The 25,407-nt window shown below is 34.6% G+C and overlaps 1 protein-coding gene across 1 annotated transcript; it reads right to left on the bottom strand.

Moving 5' to 3' along the window:
- Positions 1–11,023: 11,023 nt before the first annotated feature.
- LOC117108252 lies at positions 11,024–14,563 on the bottom strand. Its single transcript, XM_033250224.1, has one exon. The coding sequence runs from the start codon at positions 14,326–14,328 to the stop codon at positions 12,400–12,402; it is 1,929 nt and encodes a 642-aa protein (XP_033106115.1). The 5' UTR covers positions 14,329–14,563; the 3' UTR covers positions 11,024–12,399.
- Between the last annotated feature and the right edge of the window lie 10,844 nt (positions 14,564–25,407).

Raw genomic sequence — 25,407 nt, forward strand, 5'->3', positions numbered from 1 at the left:
GATATATATATATATATATATATATATATATATATATATATATATATATATATATATATATATATTATCATTGGAACTATAAATCTCATCAACAGCATAAACATTGCCATCTTCTCCGTTTCATTGTAACCAGAATTGTGATTGTACATTTATAAGTTGATCGCCTTTGACTGTTATAGTGCTTACAGGATATAACCAAATCTCCACTCATTCGGAATTCCCTAAATATACCCCATAAAAACAATGTTAATCAGGCCAGAGCCAAGTAAACTTTGAACTGGCTACAACTGTTTGAAAAATGAAAATGCATCAACAAGATTTGTGATTCACCTCTACGGCTGTTAGGGGTGTTAGGTGAATATAAGGGGTATTGAAATATGGAGTATAGTTCCAATTCCCTATAAAAGATCAGGAGGTTTTGCGATGAAACATGCTACGTATTTATCAGCATTACCAAACGGTGCTTTTGAATCCCAAGATTATGGGTTTGAATTTGTGTTCGAGTTTAAGTGTCTCGCTCCTTATGATGTAGCATTCACTCATTCAATCAGTCAGGCAATCGTCTAATCAATGAATCAACCAACCCGTCAATCAATGGACCTTTTTCCCAAGCCCCGCCTCTTGGATATTGTTGCTAAGGTCCCACAAAATCGAGCGTGAGACATACTGAGACACGTGCGTTTGTAGGACAGCACGTGCGTTTGTAGGAAACACGTGTTTTTGTAGGACTACATGTGGGTTTGTAGGACACGTGTGTATTCTTGGTCCTGTTCTGATTGGTCATTTCTAAAGTTTGATTGATATTTCGGAAAGGTCTATTAATCAGTCACCTTTTTATTTTTGAATTAAAATCCTCATATACTGTATTATACCTAGAGAAAAATGCCAAGTACATTATTAAGAATACATTTTATAATTATTTAATTTACATATGTAATATACATATTAATGGTCACGTTTGATATATATATATATATATATATATATATATATATATATATATATAGGACTATATAACTTATATGATATATGTAATATGGTTTGTGTATAATTTAACGTCAAATGTAGCCTACCTTTGACTGTAGCAACTGTTTTAGTTGGAAATGTTTACACTTGTAAAACAGTTTTTCTCGCCACTGCCATAACACCGTTGTTTGAAATTATAAATTAAAAGTTTTTTTTTTGTCACCACCTTGGTTCATCCATACTTCTTCAACTGTAGTAAAACAGAATAAACATAATATAGCTGACCCAACTGTCAATGCCAATGAATCGTAAATATAATGCATACAGTCCTCTATTTTCTATCTCAAGCAATGTATAATCATTCTTGACACTGTCCAGTATCTTGACCCAGTTCGCCTTTGCATTTGGGCTTTGATATTTCGACTTTTTTGCCTTACTAATTTTGCAAAGGTTAACAAGAACTCATTTATATATCCTATATCTCTTTTCAATACATCAAGAGAAAGAGAAAACATGTTGAATATTATGTATAGGCCTACATTAATCATCCAAAAGAAAAATATACAAAAACATTAAGTACAAAAGGAACATAAAAAATTCAATACGAAAAATGCTTTTCTATGTATATTTTAATTCAAAAACATGCCAAAAGAGGAAACTATTTTATATATTTGATGTCACTAAATTGTTAAAAGATTGCTTATAAAACATTATTAATTCTATTTGGAGAAGTCTATTATCAGTCATTGTGCTGAGAGTTTAAATCCTTTATAATCACATAGTCCATTTGAAGGAAGTACATTGCTAAATGTGTACCTAGAAAAAGATAAGTAAAAATGTTGGTTAGGAGTTTGCCTAGACAGTACATTCATAAGGTCTTCAGCATTAGAATTTTTTTTATTATGAAAGTTATTAGGTGTATAGACAGCACGTGCTGCTGTTTGCTGCAATCACAATGTAAATACGACCTTTTTACTTATCACGGAATGAATTCTCAATCAGAAATTCGTAATAGAAATCCATTGGGATCAACAATGACTTCAAGAAGGGTGTGTATTGCTTAAATATAGAAGGCAGCGTATTACAAAATATCCGCAATATAAGTTTATTAGGATCATCAACATAAATTAACGACCGACTAGAAGCATCTTGCTCACCAAAACAGATAATTTAAATTTACCGCATGATTTAAAAAGGATGTACATTTAAATGCACCGAAGAAACTGCAAATTGGATTTCCACAGAAGTAGTTCTGTCATATTGATTGACGTTTTTATCAACACGTTCTAAAATGTCCATACTTGATAGACTAGAACGACAACTTGAATTAAGTGAGATCATCCTGTTTATGAAGGGTGGACATACGTGTTTAGGTAAGCCACCTGGTTGGATAGTGATAGGACAAGTACATTTTGGGCTATTTTGTAGCGTTTGCATACATTGAGCTTAATACTATAAGAAGTATTAAGTAGATGTTAATTGGAATATTATCACATTCCTTTTAAAAATGTATTACTATTCTAACACCGTATGGGATTATTTCCCTGTATATTGAAAATGGTGGGCGCTGCACTGTAGCGCTGTGGGACCCCCAGGGCTTAATTTGAATTTCTTTGTTGATAAAGGATAATACTTTTAAGCTATATATTTTCTCTTAATTTTCTTGTTTACTCGCCATTTTATATGTGTTTTAGGCTAATATGTTCACATAAATATAATTGGCATACAAGAAATCAACGTTACATTATAACATCAGTAGGCCTACAGAAGGGCTAGAAAACGTTGTAATATTCCGAGCATAGGGGTGCAGTATAATATAATTATACATCCATGGTCAAAGTAAATACATCGTGACAACTGTAATAGGTAAACAATAGAAATACGTGTCAGGCGCAGTAACCTTGTAACAAACAAGTACGGTGCACTGTTTTGCAACAAGGAGGGACGGTAAACATTTTATGCATCATGATGGCGTGGATTTGAATAGCTTGTAGTTAAGATGCTTGCCTTATAATCGCAGGATACAGGGTTCAATTCCTGTGTCACGACTAAAAACGACTCCACTCACTAAGCCCCGTAAAGAGACTTCGCTGATAAAAGTAATAAAGTATCATATTAATTCATTTACCTAAAGAGGGCCCCTGAAAATCAGAACTTCTACGAAACGTTGGAAAGGTCACCCTCTATAAATATGGTTAAAAATAAATAATATGATAGTATGAAAGTAGTTTTTCTATTTAAGGGCGTTTGCCGTGTTTGCAAAATTCTAGGGTTCGAGTCCAATTATTGTTGTTATTTTAACTCTTGATGAGTCGACATAACTACGTTCTTGAAATAGAATATCCATGTAGATAACATCGCGTCTCTAACCGCAACCTCGGCTTCTCGCACATCATTTTGTCGAAGAAAATGAGAAAAAGGGCAGTTTTTCAAACCCATCGAACCCCTTTAGAATACCATTCAGCAGTTTGTGATCTGTATGCTGTGCACGGTATATCCACCACTTTAGGAAACCCGACCTCGTTGCATCTTTAATTACTAAATTTACACAAACCGTTTATTAGTAGATGTATCCACTCTACAATAATGTTTCACTCTCAACATAGTTTCTCTAGTATTATTTACTGTCATATGTCCCATCCCACAAATCATCCTACGTCCAAGAACAAAAATTACCGAGTCCTCAAAACAACATCATAACTTTGCTACAATACGCACAGGAACAAAATTGCAATTGTTTAATTTCCCTTAGGTAGTTGCTGACTGGAACCGGTAAACCCGATATTAGGGTAAATCATAAACACATTATAAATAATCACTACACAAAACACCCAAGACACCCAGCTTTGTACCAAACAATGCAATTCCTTTGTATTCACTTAAATAATATATTAATTTGACAATCTTCTTTTATGGGGCCCACTGATATTTTCTATTCAGTATTCTACTTCAATCGTCACTTACCGACATACGTTATTTATTAAAATGCATACTATAGGATTTGTCTACAAGTACCCGAGTTTACTCTCCCTTTATTGCCATCAGTTACATCTCAATTTCATTAATGTTTGAGGGAAATAAGTTCTACACAACTTGAATTGCAATAGCATGTTAAACCACATATTATCGACAAAATTAGCCGTGTCTCATAATAAGCTAACATCTATTAACATCCTTTCTACAGCACCGAATATTCATTCTAATAAAACCCCGGACCCTCCGCGAATAAACACTCCTTCCAAAACGTCAATTTTAATAAAATGCCCCTCGAATACACATCCCTAGGATTTTAATATTCCTTGAATAAACGCTCCGTCTCCAAATTACTGTATACAAACTAAAGAAAGCAATATATTTTCAACATTTTGGAAACTGGCAATGGAAATTCTACATGAGTAGGGGCCTATCGCGGAAACACGTCACAAACTGACTCGGTGACTGGTATTCTGATATTGAAAAGTTAACGATACACACATAAAACAACTATATAGATATAAACAGAGTAGGACTATGGCCAACAATAAAAGAGAAAATGCTTAAATGTTGTAACATGAAAACTATTAATAAACTAGCAAATTACACATAAATAATTTAAAACTATAGGCCTTAGGCCTAATGAATATTGTCTATTACTATAACAATTGCTTGGTAAAACGATTTTGTAGAGGTACCGTTTTCTTCATTCGTCTGGGCACTCTCAATATCACAAAATTACAAGAAAGTAGGCCTACTATGATTCTGCTAAATCGGTACAATCTCATAGAGAAATCGCTGTAGGCCTAATCCGGCCTATGGACAGGAGACTGGGCAGTGGCTATACCATACTGGGGTCGCGCGGTGGCTTGTCACCCCCAATCCACCGTTGAACAGATTTCGTTCTGTTTAAGGTCTGTCCACACTATCAAATTTTCTTAGACAAAAACTGTTGTATACCCATATATAGTCATAATGTGCCTATACGTATAGTCATGATGTGATGTCATCATGACCATATTAAAGCATGTCACATGTTTTTGTCAAATAGAGTTTGATAGTCTGGGCAGAGCTTAAGGCAACACAGCAAACTTTGACCTTATATATCATATCTATCTATGTATCTATCAGACCTATGTTTCCTTATAACACAAAGCCCTGATTACGTAAAAATGTTTGGTATTGTTATCGAATCTGTACATCGTACAGTATTATGTATAGAACTATATATAAACATATGAACCTTAATTTGTGGCTTAGCGGCCTATTACCAGAGACAGTGGATCGATCACACCAAGACACCAGAAAATGAGTCGAACGCTGCTGGAATATGAATCACACAAAACATAGTCCCTTGGCTATTAATATTACCTAAATACAATTCGTACAGATTATCGTATATCTCTCAAACACACATACACATTAACAAGTGTAACTACAATAAATCGCATTATGAGACAATATTTAGTCACGGATTTATGATGAAATAAAATAACATATGCCTAATGAAAACGGAAGTAAAAATAAGTAAAAGACTAAACGGTGAGAACTTGAAAAATCCGAAAGAATCAGGTATAAATTGGGAATGAGAAAGTCCTTGTGTTAAACAGGACGGATTTTTAATTTGAAATTTAGAGGCTTCTGGGCTTGTTAGGAGAGATTTATAAATGACAGTGTACAGTCGTGTGCCAAAAACAAATGTTTGCTGTTGAAATAACTTCAATTAGACATAACTGTAATTGACAATAAATAAATGAAGCACCTTAATTAATAACAGACTTATATTGTGTCACTTTGTGGGTGTGGAACTTGTACGTTATATCAAAGATCAAGTTCACCACTTTGTTCCTGTCCACGCCCTCGAGTCAGTTGATGTTTTCTTAAATTGTGATTGTTTTTGGCAATAAAAATAGAATTAGGCCTACAAGGTATTATGGACGCCCCCTTACTCTGCATAAAAACAAGCCAGATTAAATAATCAAATTGAAACCGATACCGAAGCATAATACATTTATTACAATACTTAATAGTAGTTCCTATAAATGATTATAATAATACTAAATTTGTATAGTGTACCAAAAAATAAACAATTAATGACACAGGCTTCTTACCTATAGGCATTATAGTCATGCAAATCAAATAATTTAATAAACACTATGTCTACGAGAAGACATTATAGAAATAAACTAAAAAAACGAACAAATTAGAAGGATTATGGATAAAGAAGAGCGTCTAGATTGGGTTAAACAGGTGGACTTTCCAACTGAATGAATCAGGGGTATGGTGAGTTATTGATAGAAAAGTTCGGGTCATTCCAGAATCAGAAAATGCAGATCATTACTCATTATCCTTTCTAAACTCTACTGCCTTTAAACATCTTCGAAATATTGATATTAGCTAAAACTAAGACATGTTAACCAAGTGGATCTAGCTTTTTGTAAACGGTTTGGTTAACTAATTAGGGGCTAATCCGAGCCCAATGCTGAGGACTAGGGGACCACTAAGGTCTCCGGTATGAATACAGTGGCTCTGAAAAAAAAACAAAAAATCAGTGGATTTTATGTTGGGGTAGACAATTTAATTGAAATTCCATAATTATTATATCTACTGAGCGAAACTCTTAGCTGAAAGAAGCAGTTGAGGAAGGTCCCAAGCTTTGATTCAGGAGCCGACGATTCTGGAATAAAACACTCAATGGTTCTGTTCTTCTGGAATGATTTTATTTTTAAATATATCCCGAGTGGAACCAATAATTACGTTTACAGTTAGTAACTGATGACTTGGTACCAGAGGACCCCCCACATTATCGACGTCTACAGTGGACGGAGAAGTCCAGGAGAAATTAATCACGATTAGTGATTTTCAATTTCCTATAATAGTAAGCTTAGCAAATTTTGCCTACCTCTGCAGAAAAACCATTTGCGAGCATAAAAAGCAACTACTGGCCAACCATCCTGGTGCTATCATGATACCCCAGTCGGGACGAAGGGACGTCGAATATTATTTTTTATTTGAAGATGTATTCTTATATAATAACCCCAAGCATTTAAAGGAACAGCAAAAACTCGTGTTTGAAACTGGAGCCAAATACGAGTCTCCCTCCCCAACAGGAATCTCCCTGTTATTAAACATAACGAAATGTTATCAAATAATCATAATATAATATGTATTTTGTCATTCAATAACAAGCCATGAAAAGATTTCCAAATCTCCCCTCGCTGGTACGCCAGTAAATTTCGCATAAATTTAGGCCTAGAACAAAACTTTAAAAAAAAGCAATAGATGCTAAGTAAAAAAAATGTTTAAGTTACAATGCAACATACCAGCAAGTATCCAATAGCAAATAAATTAAGAAATTTCGAACGATGAAGGTAATTAATAAACCATGAAAACGTTTCTCTAACTTCTAAATAACACTGTGTTTTTTTTTTATAAACTTTTCCTTCAATCAGTAGGCGTATTATTGATTGCGATTAAATTAACGTAGGCCAACTAATTCTTAATCAAGAATGAAGAAGTAATAAAAAAAAAATACAATGAAGCAGACAGGCGAGACTTTAATAGGAAGTTATTAAGATATCATATATTAACCATTAACTTTAATTGCAGATTTAGATAGTTAAACAGAGCTTCATGAAGTGTTTAGGACTTTCACAGGCTTACCAATTCCCTGAACGACCACAAAGTTACTCTAAAACGACACGACAACGACACGATACAGATGCGCACAGTGGTGAAGAATACAAACTACGCGATGATATGTTGTTGTCGTGTCGTTATCGTGTCTAGTGTAAATCTAGCTTAAATCTAATAGTCTGATGACTAGGCCTGAGTACCAATGGGAAAACAGGAAGACATTCTGTCAAAAAGTTACTGCAAACAGGGTAATATTCCTTAATATTCGTGATGTGTAAACATGTGGCACAGAGTCTGGGCACCAGTACTAATCAAAAGATAGAGGGTTCAAATCTGAAGCAGTCTCTTGACGTGTCATTAGATAAAACACTTATGGAAGTTCACTCAGTTAGGCCCTATAAGTATTAAGTGGGCACTTGGTAGGTTAGAAGGTGTGTTCACAAATACACTTACAGTACAACCGCATGGGGGTTCTGCAAGAAGCTGAGTATGTGTTACATCAGTAATTAATTCAATGAGAGGTAATATAGTGAAGCGAATAATATATTTAATTCATTATCATTTAAAAGGTAATTAATATTTAAATTTATTTGTCAAATAATAGAAACTAATAATAAAATATATTAAAATCCCTATATAAAGGCCAATTCTATGACGATAAATGAAGTATTTATAATACTGAAAAGTAGGTTGTAACCACCTCGCTAAAGCCCCACTCAAATTTTAACTGTAGAAGCCTCAAGCTTTCCGTATACATATAAGTGTGCGTTTAGCGCCTGCATGTCTGCTAGCAAAAATCTATATCGGTACCTATACGTACGGGTACGACATTACATGAAGCCTGTTTTCATAAAATTGCTACACGCCTTTGACAACGCTGATTGGTCGGTAGAGCATGGGAGCCTGTATAATCGCGTCAGTGGAATTGCAGTGAAAACACTGTAGAAGCAGTGTCCTATTTTATGGAAACCAATATTTACGTATGATAAGACCATGGTAGTATTAGTGAGATACTATAATACCTCCATGATAAGACTAAGTTTAGGAATCATTTTTACAAATAATTCAGATAAATGAAAAACTCCTCACTTTTAAATCTCTAATGATTCCTGTTGAGATACGATAAGCTGGAAACATTATACAGTACATGGTTCTGGATTTGTGCTCTGATTTTTCGTGCCCTACATTTATGCAAGGGTATTGAACTTGTGATATATAAGCATCACTAACCGTTATGTCTAATACACTAATCTTCAACACAAAATGTAATGTGTTGGCCTATCTCATGGGTATCGCGATCCGCTAGTTCCAAGGCTTTTATTAAATATTTATAGAATAATGAGATACCACGGTTGTTTCTTTTGTTTTTAAACGATTTTGAACATTCCGGAAATATTAAATTAGTTTGATAGAGGTTTTACTGAAGTTCAATCCGCGTGTACTATGTAATCGATAGTATGAAGGAATTGTGATCGTCAATAAATAAGCAATGATAAACATAACAATACAAATAATAAAGAAATTGATATAGAATTCAGTAATTTCGAAAACTATTGAATTTTACTATTACTGAACCTGAATCATGGAATGGTGTGTTAATGAGTTTTTTAGAAATATGATGGATGGGCAAAAAGACAAGTAAAATGAATTAAAAGAAATGAAAAAGTTGTTGATGTTGATAGAATGTTGATATGTAACCTAGAACCTAGTAATGATGGTAGAATCGATGTCGTGATTTATGAATAATGAGGAAAATAGTACCGGTACATGACAACATTGTATTGTAATTGTACAATATTTTAATAAATGACTGATGGGTCGAAAGAGAAAAAGAAATATAAGAAATATAATGATAATAATAATAATACAAGCCTAATGTTATTGAAGTGAATAGTTATGATGACAAAATAATAATAATAATAATAATAATAATAATAATAATAATAATAATAATAATAATAATAATAATAATAATAACATTATATATAATATTAATGGTCAGGATACAAAAATTGCAAAAAAAAAATGTTTTCAATGAATTTGAAAAGATGAGTTAATCAAATTTTGACTATTTCCAAGGAAGTTGACTCACGAATGCATCGAGAGAAGCTGTTGAACAACATATCGTGTAAACTATAACCAACAGCTTTATCGAGGTGATTAAAGCTAACACGATGCAGTGAACAACAATTACATTATGAAAAAATGTCCACTTGAAGTTAATTTAATTGAAATAATATATCTACTGTATATCTGTAGGCCTATGCATCGGTTATTTGTAAGTTGTGCGTGGACGTATCCACATTTAGAAGCTTTCGGTTGCGGGACGACGATAAAATCTAGAACGTAATGACGTCACGTAGTCATCTGCGCACACGATAATCTGTTCACTTATAAATATTATACTTATACAAAAACGTACTGTACTAAAAACAAAATCTGATTTTGCTTAATATGAATGAGATCACATCATAAAGTTGATCCTTTTTAATCAATTAATAAATGTACTTGAATTTAAAAAACAAGATTTTCAATGAAATTAAAATTCTTCTCAACGATGACTAAAAGCTTAGGAAGCAACAGCGAATTGAATTACGAATATGTCTACCAAATGTAGAAGAACAATATTTTGTTGATTAAAGTATGAGGTGTTTATTTTAATCTAGGTGCATAAGACGATAAACGAGTCAATACTTTTAATATAGCTTACAAACAGAGAATGTACTCATTACTAACGAATCTCATATTCTATATATATATTTACAAATTATCTTGAATACAATCGTACATTTATAGGCCAGCCATAATAAATAAAACGTAAATATCTTTTTGTTATGTACACAAATTTGAAAGTGAATTTATTATATTGGCATATATATACGGCGTTAATACACATATTTGATTCTTTTATGATATTGAAGATATAGCCACTTTTTGTGATATTATCTTTAAAATCATCAGATATTAATTGAAACATTGCATTGCTTACGTAAAAACCTCTAATAAATAAATCTTTCCGGAGGTGTCAATCAAAATCAACAACTGACCAATCAAAACAGAGACAGGAATTCAAGAGTCTTACAAACACACGTGCTGTCCCAGAAACGCACGTGTGCGCATGTTTTTTACAAATGTCGTTTTGTGGGGACCAGCAACAATATCCAAGGGGTGCGTCTTAGCGTAAAGGTCCATTATCAACTTCCCAGGAGACACAGTGTTGATTTACGAACTCTTCACTGCAGAAATATTAAACTCTCTTTCAGCTAAATTTCTACTCAAAATAATAATATAAACTGTATTATATGCGTTTGATAATTTAAAAAAAAAATCTTGTTGTTCTCATTTAAAACTAAAAGCTAATAGATTACCGTTAGGAAAATGATATAAATTTAAAAAGTAAATAATAATAAACAAGCAAAAAGTAATAAAGTAATTCAAATTCTGAAAGTTGTTTGTTCAAATAATTTATTTGTAAAAACATGTTGCCAAAGTATATCTTTATGTCAAAACTAAATCCAAAAATATACATACATGTACCCTTAAGTGGCCAAAAGGACTTTTCAGTAATATATTCTATAAAACTATCTCACGCTACTTGACATGCCGAAGCAAAGCCTAAATTTTAGACAGACTCTTGTGAGCCGCACAGAGGAAGTCTTGATTAAAAATGTTTCCTTTGGTGATTTACCTGACATTAGTACCTTCTCTAACACGTATCAAATAATTGTTTTTTTTAATGAAAAATATACTTGTACGTTTTAGCAATAATGAAATATTAGCAATATTACTAAGCCCATTTATTTGTAAATACCAACAGTATTTCAAGAAACGCAGCACATGATCACATAGGCAGAAAAATCAGACCATGCAGACCTGAGCTATGCAGGATCATAATCATGAACATTAACATAATAAACATTCATTTCGTCAAATTAAAAATATATACACCATTATGGATAGCTAATAGTACCATAAGTGAGACAAACAACGACAACTGAACACATACATATTAAGGCCTACATACATAATTATAACACTTTGGCAATATCAAACGGTATGTTATATTCAACAGGATATTATAATAATGTGAATGTTAAATACATAATTGGTAAATTAGATAAATTTAGGGCTTTATTGCCTGAATAAAACAATGAGGAGGTTACCGGAATCTAGTGATGAAGTAACGTATAGGTTATCGTGTTCAATACAATTAAACTAAACAACTGACCAACCAAAACACGTTATTCCATGGTTAGGAATACGCACATGTCCCACAAACACACACAAGATTACATAGTTCTATTCTGTCACCTTAGCAACAGCATCCAAAGGGTGGGCTTAGTGAAAGAGTCCATTGAGAAATATTCGTACTGTTTACGAACAGAATAATGACGTTTAGTGTAAATACTTGGGTTTAATAATAAGCAATGCTTCCTATACATTATTTATGTTGAAAATAAAATCCAGCACATAATTATGTCAGGTTATCCTTCTTTACGCGTGACTAAAACATGATTCAGAGAATCAATTCATCTTCAAAGATAAATTCACTATTTACAAAAGGTAGTGTTTGTTCCTGATCCTTTAAGACAATTACAGTAAAGCCCCTCCATAAACCCCTGTTAAAGAGATACCCTATGAAGGGGACACATTTTTGGCCCTGAATCGTAGCAAACATATTACGATCAAACACTTTGACATCTATAACCAATAGATGTACCGCTTACATTTGTTGTCTCCTATTGCATATAAAACATCATTAAGTAGTTCAATTTGAATTATAAATGTAAACAACACCGTCTTGTAATTCCAAATATAATGTCACTATTTCTTCAGGAAAGTCGTAATATCTGCATACGTTGTTTCACAGCTATTTGGTATAATGTTTTTACTAGATTTAACATTTGTAAAGTCTAATTCAGCGTATAAAAGTCCCTCTACATTGGTACTTGTTATTTTAGGTTTAGTTGAAATTGGAGGTTTTTCTGTTATTAAATTGCACTTTGGTGGTAGTGAATGAGTTTTCAGTGACGTGCTAATTGCAGGAGGACCGACAGTTACGGGGCGAGCGAAACGCTTAAATACTAGATTTGGTCGACGATATGTCGACTCAGATATTGACGATGACTTGGTTCTTGCTAAATCATTTTTGAAAGTTGTTGTCTGAAAACATATGTTTTGAAGGGGTTTTGGAAGTTTTCGTTTGTATTTTTTCGCTTGTGAAGCTACGATTGAGTCTCGAAGAGATTGTTCTGCATGAAGACGCTCTTGCACAGCTTGCGAAAGATCAGTATCTTCATTATTAGTAGAAAGTCGTTCGGTAAAGGATGTACTATTCTCTAAACATGTATATCGCTCTGGTGTATAAGTTACACTATGTTCTTGCTTTGTATTTATGACTAAACCACTCTTTTCATCTCTTTTTAACTTTACCAACATCAACGCAACGAGAAATATTGCTCCAAGAAGGCAGGCAATACCAATTAGACCACCCGTTAAAAGTCCTGCCCTGCCATTATTTGTAGGTTGATGCTTGTCGAATAGAGGTGGATTGCCAGAAGGTGCATTATTTTTAGGCACATTGTTGGAAGTTGATGTAACGTGTGGTTCGAGTGCCCTTTCATTCATGGGAATATTAGGATACATGAATCGTGGCCTGTTGGTCCCACGACTCATGGTAGGCTTCGGTATTGGTATCCGAGGATTTATCTCGGGAACTCTAGTGACCTTTGGAGGAAGTTTTGGAAGTGCTACTTTCAGTGTGATCTCTTTTGATCCTTTAATATCTATTGAATTCCGAACGGTGCACCGTACAGGAACATTGTTATCATCCTTTGAAATATTTTTTATTTTTAATGTTCTTCCATTTTTTAAAACTTGCAGACGGCCTGTGCTTCTTGCAATCTTAACAAGTTGTTTACCTTTACCATACGTCCACTTGAATCTCTCGGGGCTAGGAATGGCTACGGCAGTACAAGTTAGAGTAACATCTTGACCAATTCTGAGTTTACCAAGTGAAGGAGAAATATTTACCGTTGTTGGAAACGCAAATGGAATTACGGAACAATTTATCGGTGTGATTAATGCGGTTCCACTTGCAACACACGTAAAAGGAACCATGTTGTCTCCCTGTGTTATCACGTGTTTTGTAGTAACACCATTGATTCCTGAATTTGCAACATTATTTTGAGATATACTATCATCAGCTCTCATCCAATTTAATGATACCTTTGGATTGCTACCTTTAGATGTACATGTAAATGTTACTTTGTCATTAAGTTTCGGCTTCTGTGGCGAAATTTCACATTTAGGATAACCTGGTTCTGGTGGAAAAACTGGAATTATTCGCAAATCTAATCGTATTGAAGCTTTGTCTATACCCTTCTTATCAAACAAAACACACATATAAATTCCCGCATCCTCAGCATTGGTTTCTCGGATACGAAGATTAAAGAATCCCTGCTTAATATCGCCCGTGATGCTTAATCGACGCTGTAGACTTGCTTCTACTGAAGTGTAAACAGTCCTGTCGGAGCTAAGATACGTCTCCTTTGCTCCATCCAATTTTGACCAATAAATCTGATGTCGAGTGACATCAAAACCGTTTTCAACATCACATGTTAATGTCACGGTGCGCCCTGCATACGATTCTTCTGAGTTTGAAGATGTTTGTAGAGTAGCAGATTGTGCTGCCGCGGAAGCACAACAGATAACTACAAATATATAGACGATTTCCATTCTATTAATTTCCATTAATACAATATTTCATATAGAATCAGTAAGCTACTTTCACGTCATTTAATTTCCTCCAACGGAGATAATTGTTCAGATAGCTGTGATGAAAATACGGTTCGCATGTGGTAAAGCGTGTATCCACTATTTCACCCTAAAAGTAACTAAAATAATACACGATACAGTGATTGTGAGAAATCATCATCAGGACAGTATCATACGCTTTGCACTCTATTTTCTTGTACCCTGTTTTGGTCATTTCCTGCTAATTATACTGCCAGAACGCAGCCAATGAAAACTAACACGAGACTCTACTGTAATATGACTCATAATGAAAGCCCAGTTAACTTCGTATCCAAATACCGGAAGCATTATGATAAAAAAGCATTTACAATAAAATATGAAGCATTACAATAGGCTTCTACTACGCGTTTGTAAATTTGGCGCAAGAAAGCATTTTCATTTTCAGCATGATATTTTTCTTTAAAGTCCCGGTACGTGGTCTTTAAAATTAAAAGTAATGACTTCTAAATTGATGGGCATATTTATCTCTATGAACATGTTTTAGTAAATAATTAACATGGAAAGGATGTACCGGTAAGCCTACATGTGTTTGTATTTTTGGCTTCGTAATGACACGGATTAAAAAGGTGCATGACCTTATGATTCGCTTTAAGTAATGTCAAAAATGAAAAAGCGCACGAATCCACGTACATAAATTTTGGTTATGGCACGGATGGAATGGATGTACGCACGTATTATTTGTGTTGTGAAGGCACGAACCGAAATGATGTACACACGTATCCACGTGCATACCTTTTGGTTATGTCACGGATTGAATAGGTGTACACACGTATGATTTGTGATGTGATGTCACGAACCGAAATAATGTACACACGTATCCACGTGCATACGTTGTGGTTTATGTCACGGATTGAATAGATGTACACACGTATAATTTGTGTTGTGAAGGCACGAACCGAAATGATCTACACACACGTGTATAATGTTTTGGTACGTGATGAAATGACAATAAATGATGTGCGCATGTCTTCTGGCTCGTCAAGACAATGAAAATGATGTACGTATGTGTAGGTCTTTGATCTGTGATGGCACAGTTGCAAATAATTTACGCACACGATTATGTTTTGTCTACTCCTGTAATACAGACCTGTAACTTTTATTATGCACGCGTACGCGTAGCCAATGGACAGATATAGAAGCATATATCAATCAAGAACGAAACCTCACTCGTATTATAGCTTAAACGTCAAAATCTTTTTATTAAAATGTTATTTAATTTCAATGTTTATTAGCCGCTTGAGACTATAACGTATTTCATTGTTTGTATCCACTTATTACGTTAGAACCAATATTGATTATTCTTGGTAATAAAATCATCACGTTTCTGGTGGCCTCTGTCTTGGAAATTAACAAAAGGCTGCTAGATATGCATGCTATATCTACAGTAGTTCAAGTAGGATAAGGAAACTCCACTACTGAAAGAGAATGTAGAACGCTGTGCAGCAAGGCTGGGGGCTACAGGCTACTGAGATCCTAAAGAATGAAATAATCAATTTCGTTTATACTCATGCTCAGAAGAAACTTAATGAGACAATGATTGTTACGAAATACAGACCAGTTTCAGACCTTCCTCACCGCTACTGCCTCAGCTACACTACTGAAATTCGGAAAATTATATTCCATTTAGAGGTGACATAAACATATTATGTAAAAATCCTTTCCTGTGCCTCGTCTATTTCGAATCTTTGTATCTGTCACAGAATACTGTTTAAAATTCATGTAATCTTTTCCATTTTTTACTCATCACACCTGTTCTTATCATATCCTTGATCTTGTTTTTTTTTTTTTTTTTAAATTCGAATTGGTTCAATGATGCTCAAGGGGTTTATTATATTGATTCATAAGAGCATAAGTCTGAAGCACATTTCTAGAAGTATGTACCATTTTAAAAGTCTTAATGATTATGAATTTAAAGATGTACTATTAGTAAAATCTAGAAAAATACCTCAAAACTTAAACAAAAATCTGCTTCCCTTTAGAAACAAACGTCATCGTCTGAAGGCTACTGCTCCACTGACTCTAGCATTTGCAATTTTTATGCATACGGTTTTGGGGGTGGGGGCATACACAATTAAATAATTTCATTTTAAACTTTCCCTAATATTAATAGTAGTAGAGAATAGAATACTCACTTAAAAGAATCAAATAAATTATTAGTTTCCACAAAGAAACGGATCGAAAAAACCGATTTACAGACATTTTACTACATAAATCCTTAAATCGGCTTTTGTAGTAAAATGTCGGTAAACTGCTGAAAACAATTTGTTTTCGATCTGTTTTTGGTGGAAACTAATCATTTGCATGATCCTTTTAAATGAGTTATTCAAAATTGTATTTGATTTTTTTTAGGTATTTTCCTGTCTTTTGACTGATGGCACATTTTTAATACAAGTCCATTTTCCATTCACTGGAAGTACATAATTTTGTTTCCGATGTGAATGCAGATATTGGTGTGTTTTATGAGTTGAGGGTGATATAAAGGTCCTAGTTTCAGTCTATCTACACGTAACTTCCGCCATGGTATGATCTTGAATTATATGTAGTGTTGAAAGCAAAAGGAAGTTATCTTCTGCCAGTTTTAATTCTATTTTCAATATTCATGCCACAAGTTTTTAACGTTGAAAATAGAAATGTGTTAGCTAAAATTAAAATTGAAAGCTACATATAGATTTTAGTTTACATTTAGTTCTATTTCGTACCACTAAAGTTGAAGCAGGGCCCATGTTTTATAAAGTGGTTTTGAAAATCGATTTCCTAATTCATTGTTCAATTTAATCGTAAATAGATACTAATATTTTTTCAAGAGTGCTTTTTAAAACATTAAAACAGTTTTGTTGCCAATAAAATCTCCATTATTTGAAAACAAGTGGGATAAATAAATATTCTTTTAGGAATATCGAAGCGTTATATTTTATAATTATGTTGAGTACTTCATTAATCGTAATGTTTAAGCTATACAATTGTTATACATACGGGTATGTATTAAAACTATTTTTCAATGATCTTTAAAATATTGAGATCAACCTAAGTTTCCTTTACCGATATTCATTATTTTTGATAATGTCATTCATAAAATTATTCTTACATGATCAACTTTAATCATAACGTTTATTTTGGATATGGTACTTCTCTTAATTGATATCAAGGATCTTGGTAATTAAAATCCCTTTCAAATAAGAATGTTTAGCTTCAAGCGTCAACTCCTTGTCCTTCTATCCATCCCATAAATTCTTATCGAAAGTAAACTTAGGTGAAGTGATGACATTATCGGAAGACGAGATGATATCCCGAAATTCGTGACATCCCCACTAGTAGGGATTAAGAAGACTATTAGTCTAATAAGCTTCCTTTGTCAACTCACCCAGTCGCGTAAGACCGGGTGTTGCACGCGCAGCGTTCGATGGAACACGATTACATTAGTTTGCAAGTTTCTAACACTTCTAGAGTAAAGTGCTTCATTGTGCATACTTCTTAAGTTCCAAAACAGAAATCACAATAGTTCTACATATACATACATAGAGATACATTAAACAGTTTTGTATATGTTTGGTAGTTCTATATATACATACAGTGCATACGTTTAATTAATCGTTTTATAGTATTCTGCAAACTTCCAGAGGACAGACTGTATGCCATTGGGTATACTGTACTTGTAAAGTTTCAAAACAAGAAATCATAATAATTCTACATATACATACATAAGCACACAGTTCTGCATATGTTTGATATGCCTACACTTAATTTTTTAAATGATTAATAATTATTATGTCGAGTGGTGTCCTCGAACCACGATGGCCTTCCATATTTCCCTGTCCTGTATGACTGCCTTGAAGACGTTTATTCCAAGCCCGGTGTCATGACATGAAAGTAGGTTAAGGCGGGTATTTCAAGTTTCAGTTTTCCATATGTTAAATATCTAATGCACGAGGTAGGATGCATCTTCGTTATTAACTGTAATAGTGACTAGTAAATTGAGTTTTTTTTCCCGTCTTGGGGGTTGATTATGGGAATATAGATCAGCATTCGTTACAAGCTGCTTACAGTTCAAATATATAACAGTTCTGGGTACTGCTGCCATTGTGAAACTTGCAGTTTTTCAATGGTTTGCTGTATTTTCTCCATGCTGCTTTATCAACTTCACATCCTTCTATCCAAACTAATATTCGCCCTCTCAGCATCTGGGATGGGAACCTTCATCAAATGGTTATCATAGGCCTAGATAGTAGTTTGGTGGAGATTTAAAAGCGTTGAGACTGTTTTTATTGTGGAAGGTGCAATAAACATACAGGACCATTACCATGATCAATGAACATTTACCACGAGTCTTTGGAGCAAGCTCTCCACGCTGCTGCGTAACTTGACATCTTATGCTGTGCTTTCTGTAAGCCCCAATGTACTTGATGTTTTTGTTGCGAGCTCTCGACACTGCCAACTTGCGTAACCTGACATCTATGCTGTGCTTTTTGACGTCATGGCTGCGAGCTATCCAATCTGCCACCTTGCGTAACCTGACATCTTATGCTCTACTTTCTAAACCCCAATGTTCTTGAAGTCTTTGCTGCAAATATCCAAGCTGTCACCTTGCGTAACTTGACAAGTGTGCAGTGTTTTCTATCTAAGCTCCAATTTTGCTTGACATTTTTGCTGCGTGCTTTTCAGGCTGCCACATTGTTTCTTACCTTAGTGATTTAATGAGGCAGTTTTAAATTCGTAATGGCTGCCTGGTCTCTTGAGTTGAGTAATTTACTTGTCATAATTTGACTTGAAAAGTGTGAGAGATATACTGATAACTATGTGTGAAGAGAGTGAAATCTATGTGTATAATTTGAGAATCGAGCTGCACGTTTATCTTCAAAGTTTAGCAAGTTCTAATCCCTGTTTAAAAAGGTGTAGAAAATTAAGAACTATCCATGTCCTCAAGATTATTTACGATTTTAAACACTTCAATCATGTCGCCTCGTGTTCGTCTTTTCTAGAGCTTAGGCAAACCCCATTTATTAAGTCGTTCATCGTTTATGTAAGTCGGGACGAACCTTGTTGCCAGATTTTGAACATTTTTTCAAGCATATGTCCTTTTGCAGGTTTGGTGACAAACCTGGATTGCATATTCCATTGTGCTCGAACACGGGACTTGTACAAAGGAAAGAAACATCCTTGACATCCTTGACATGTTGTTTTGTGCTTTCTATGTATTATTTATTTACTAATGTATATAATTATTGAATTTATATAGCGTATTTATCCATTTCAGACGATTGCCCAAGGCATTCTTTCACTGGTCATTGGATACATAATCAATAATACACAAGTTGAATCCATCCTTTCTACTTCTGTGTGTGTGTAATTCATCACTACTAATTTCATTCTGAATCATTAACCTTCTACCACGTACTCATGTCCATTTAACAGAAGCAAACGTAGGTGACGTGTCTTGTCCAAGGACACAAGCGATGTGACGAGCTTCGGTATGAAACCCACAACCTTTCTGCGTCATACACTTCAACTAAATCTGTCCACACTATTTCACTCTGACCGACGCGATTTCATAGAGAACGCAATGCGTCGAGGGGCGCACAAGGGATAATTTCAATGATGATACCAGGGAACAGTGAAATTACATTACATTTCACTGTTCCCTGATGATATCCTCAGTCTGCCCCCGACAATTAGAGACGGCGTTGTATCGTGAAGTGCTCAGATAGCGGAGATGGATAGCGGAGAAGGAAAAAGTGATACGAATTCCAGGTATTACTATAGCTTGTCTGTGTGAAGTGACATCTGGTTGTGGTTTAGACAGATTCCAAAGAAAAATGAACGAATTGCTCCCGGCTCCAATCAAAATGAGAGAATAAGTTCCAAGTTGTATGTATCATCACACATGATGGCGCAGTTGCATTTTTTTTGTTGTTGCAGACATAGACCAAGTGAAGTCAAACGGGTGAGCGTTAATATTAGTTATATTATGGGCAAAATTACTGCAGGTCAAGAATAACTAAGTAGCAATAGCAAAACGGTTCACAGAGAAGTTAGGGTATGGATAACAGTGATGGCGCCCCCTGGCGACTATTATGAAACTGGAATTTGAAGGCTAGTATTCGGAAGCGCGATGGAAAGAAAGAGCTTTGATAGAAGCGGGGGAGCGATTTTTTTTCCCGTACGAAACATTTGCATGAAACTCCACTCGGGTTGTCTCGACTGACTCGGCTCGAAAATCTCAATTCTGGAGGCCAAAGGGTCATCAACCAAAGATAAACGTCCACAAAAATTCTGAAATACAGGATTGCTGCTCGCTGTCTGATTTTTGAAAAAAAACAAAACACATTGGTGTTACCATGCTAATATAATGGGTCGTTTAAAACGACATATGTAATATTTGATTTCGCTGCACGAATAATAAAAAGTGTTAGGCCCTATTTGAATTTGACTTACATACTGTGAACATTTTTATTTTTTAGTTGGCCTAGGTTTGGGATAATTATTCGCGGTTTTGGATAATTATTTAAGAACCTAGGTCATGACGAATTCGAGTCAACTCGGCCCCAGTCAAGTCGGCCCCAAATCAACTCGGCCCCAATTTAATGTGTACGGTATTTACTGAATATTTACAAAGAGATTTGAATGCAAAGCCAAAATTAAAGTGTTTTTAAATCGTTGCCTTTGTTATTTCTTTTCATTTACATGCACTTACAATAATTAAAACTGCATTAATAAAAATGATATTAATAAAAATTATACAAAGGTATATAGAATAACTAATAACAATAACGATATACTTGGGGCCAAGTGTACTTCGGGTTTGTTGACATGGGGCCGTGTTGACTTGGCGCCGAGATGACTGGGCCGAGTTGACTTGGGGCCGAGTTAACCTGCTTTCGCCTAGAATTACCATACTAAAAATTAAGGCAGGTAGTTTGGATTATAGGCCTCATATAGTATACTGTAGGTACTTCTTGATTACAAGGCTTAGGCTAAGTTAATTAATGGCGAAATTATATATGGTTATTTAATAATTATTATTATTATTGTTATTAATATTATTATTATTATTATTTAATATTAATTACATTACAAGGCTTAGGCCAAGTTCATTAATGCCGGAGTGATATTATATAATATATGATATTATATTTAATATTCACTGTCCCATTTTAATTTCATGTTTTAAATTTTTTCAAAATTTCAGTCAATGGCATGCGAAGCGTGACTGTTGTGTCAGGCCTAGGGGCCTAGTCGTGGGGGGGGGGGCTAGCGGGTAGGATCTAGCTCAGCTTGTAACTAGGTCCACTAGTTTAGCCTCTTTTGCTCTAGCTTTTGATAGGAATGTACCTATTTACCACTGGTACTACTATAGAAGGGGTACTAGCTGTTCTTGTTGTAGTACATTTGATAACAAACATTCAAGAAGTTCACAGTTAGTTACAGACGTAGCCTACATCCCATAAATCGGTAAGATTTCATAAACATATGTAAAGAACAGTACAGTAAAGGAATAGAATACTCGAGCGTCACGACATTGCGAAGTGCCTGCTCTTGTTCGTCAAACTTGAGTCGAATCAATCCGAGACGACCCGAGTGGAGTTTCATGCAAATGTTTCGTACGGAAAAAATAATCGCAAGCGGCGAACAGTGAAATGGATAGAAGCCATAGCTGGTTAATGGCGCCCTCACATTTTTCCAGAACTTTGTGGTTCGACAAACTGCACCGTTTTGAAATAGGCAATAATTATTCTAGCTAGAGAGTGCATTGATTGAGTGGCCTATGAAAATAAGTGTATGCCTTAACCTACGACAGTCATAATGAGTTTATACTAAAAGAGGACTGGAATACAAAGTTCAACATTTCTATAAAATAATGCCAATTCAAGTGCGGATCCAGGATTTGAAAGAGGGGATTTCATTTCCCCATAAACCCCAAAATGAAAGGGGTGTACGGGGGGCTTCCCCCGGGAAAATTTTGGTTGCTAGATGGCCGGAAATCAACATTATTGAGTAGTTGGATACGTAGTCTTTCTTCCATAGATCGATGAACTGATAGGCCTGAAGAACACACTTTCGTACCAACACTGTTTTTAATTGAATTTAATTGAATGCTAGTTGTTCTAAGCCTATTTTGTCCGATCTGCCAACCTATGCCTAGATAGGTTACATAGTTACCAACCTGAAATAATTGAAATACGTGATTTGAAACGCGGGCCGGCGGCCAGCAGAGCCCCCACCGGGGGTCGTGGCCTCGGTGGGGGGGGGGGGGGGGGGGGGCGATACCCCCTGGGCGTTCTGACGATCTTAGCATTTAAGCTGTTTTTTAGGGAGTGTTTATTGATAATATCAGGTACATAAACAAAAATATTTTAATAAAGCCACGTAAAATTCGAGTTCCAAATGTATGTTTAATTTGAGCACCTGAACTATGTAGGCCTACACAAACATTCATTACTCAAATAAACAAAAAATGAATAGGCTGCGGTGGTGAACCTTTACTAACATTCGACACTCTTTCTACCCCTCCTTTTATACTCCTACACCCTTGATTCTTAATTAATTTGTTTAAAGGGCCAACATTTATTTTGAGTTGGGCTCACGGGCCTAAAGATAATATCTCAGTACCGGTAATTAAGCAAGTCATTGTTACAATATATGGTAACACATTCTGTAACTTTAAGCAAAGAATACGTACACAATTATCAATACTCTGTTCACATCCTAGTTGATTAAAACAATAAGAAATTGGATACGTTGTATAATAAACGTTAGTAACATAAACATTAAAAATATATATATAATACGCATACTTTATAAAACATAAATTAACCTAATTTTCTGATAGATAAACAAATTAAATAACATTAATTAAATGAAATATATTTAATGATATAGGCGTATTTGCTACCATTAACCGTAACACATAATTTGAAATAAAAGTAGGCGTATCTTAGAAGAGAATCACTAATGAGCATTGACCTCAAAAGTACTGTAGAAGTACAGAAATAATACTTCTGCTACTTGCCGGAGTGTTTTTGTGGATGTAGAGAAATATGGTTATATAGAACGACTAGAGAATAGGTGTGATAACAAAATTCCAAAAGAGGAAACATGTTATAAAGATATCCTGTTTTCTTTCCTCTATTTCTTATGTAAAACCGGATTTAAACTTTCAAAACGTTTCTACAATGTGTATTTAGGCTTCATCAATACTGTATTGCGAATGGATCAATAGTCAATTAGTCAATTGATTGAATAATGTCTTTGTATCATCGGCACACCTTTTTAGTGTAACCTTACAACGACTAGACAATAATTAATTGATATAGAGATAACACAAAATAAAAAATTTAAAAAAATATGTTCTCTCTCTTATAAAATATAATGAAAATAACCTGATAAAAAAAGATCAATAGGAAAACTAGGAGGAACAATGCATCGAAAAAATGGGGGGAATTAGCCTGGGGAATAACTCTCTAGGTAGAAAAAAAATCCGTGGGGAAAATTAGCAGGTGGCAAGTAGCCACCGTAATAGTGCTATATTCTGTAAAGTAAAGCCTTAAACCACCTCAATTTTTAGTCTACTAAATTAAAAATCTTCCCAGGCTTTTCCAGATATAGCTAGAACTAACTTAATCTTTGGCGTTTTTTGATAGCAGATTATTTTTTTTTTTAGATTTCAGTGGGTAACCCGACTCAAAGACAAGCTTGCGTACAAACCTAACATGCACATTCATCTTCTATACAATAGGAGCCATGTTCACACGCATGATCTTTTTAACATTAAAAATCAAAATTTAAAAGTACATAGACATTTGGAAAACAAGGACAAGAAAAAAAGCTTGCGTACAAAAAAAAAACAAAAAAAAAACAAAAAACAATTTCTCTCATATTACAGAAACTTCTTTTTGGATGAAGTTGAAACTAATACAAAAAACAAATTCTTTTGTATTTAAAATAATTTTTAAAAATTAATTAAGAAACATTAGAAAATTTATTATTATTATTATTATTATTATTATTATTATTATTTATTTCGGCACACAGTACATGTGCCAAGGATTGTCAATAGCGAATATATCACTGTCCTACTTGTAGGTGACAATCCCTTACACAAGACAAACATACACACACGATGCTTTACACAAACTAAATCTCAATATGAGATTTAGGGAGTGGAGTTGTTTTGGTCGTGAGAAAAAATCCTGCGACACTGACAAGAATTGAACCCAGGACCCTGGAATTGGAAGGCAAGCACCTTAACCACCAAGCTATTCAACTCCACTAATTTAAGATTAAATACATTAAAAATAACAAGCTTCTGTTCTTTTGACTTTTGATAGTGAGACGGTTGGTAACTATGAGGTTAGCATGCCTTTTGTAAGCCAGGACCCAATAGTATTTTGTTACGTTTCTTCACAGGGGGGGGGGGGCTCGTCCGAACCCCTTGAACCCCCCTGGATCCGCCACTGCAATTTAGGTTAAGCTTGTAACACTGGACTCAATCTGGTTTTTTTTGTGTTCCTAACTTACTTATGACCAGCTGTTCTAAAAAATAAAAATAAAAATAAAATTTTGTATGATGAACTATATTGCAACTACTGTGGCATTTCTCACCTTAACGTCGTGGGAAATCCTTTGTTCGTGTAGTTCTTAGTCATCTGAAAGTTCTTTCCGATTCTATATAGTGCAACTCCCACAACTATGGCACCCGTGCGCTAAACATCCTCGTGTACGCCTCTGCCAGACACATGGCCAAATTTAACAAGACTCAAGAAACATCTTAATACCTTCACTTTTGCTATTTCTTGGCATCAATTTGCAGAAGAAAATATTGTTAAAGATGCTTTCCTTGAGAAAACAATACTTAGCCTTTAATTTAACCTACTCCTCTCTGAGGAGACTTTCATTCGATACGTTGACACCTAGAAACGAGAGATAACCTATTGGTCAATTCTGCAAAGCCGGGCACTCACTGCGACCGACGTCATAGACCGACGCGATTCTATGAAGAACGCAACGCCACGACGCGCGCGA

Source organism: Anneissia japonica, unplaced genomic scaffold, assembly GCF_011630105.1.
Source record: "Anneissia japonica isolate Jap-2015-1 unplaced genomic scaffold, ASM1163010v1 scaffold456_len727751_cov192, whole genome shotgun sequence".
Lineage (NCBI taxonomy): Eukaryota > Metazoa > Echinodermata > Crinoidea > Comatulida > Comatulidae > Anneissia > Anneissia japonica.

Excerpts from the sequence above, each read along its gene's own strand:
- LOC117108252 (XM_033250224.1), bottom strand. The coding sequence starts at position 14,328 with ATGGAAATTAATAGAATGGAAATCGTCTATATATTTGTAGTTATCTGT.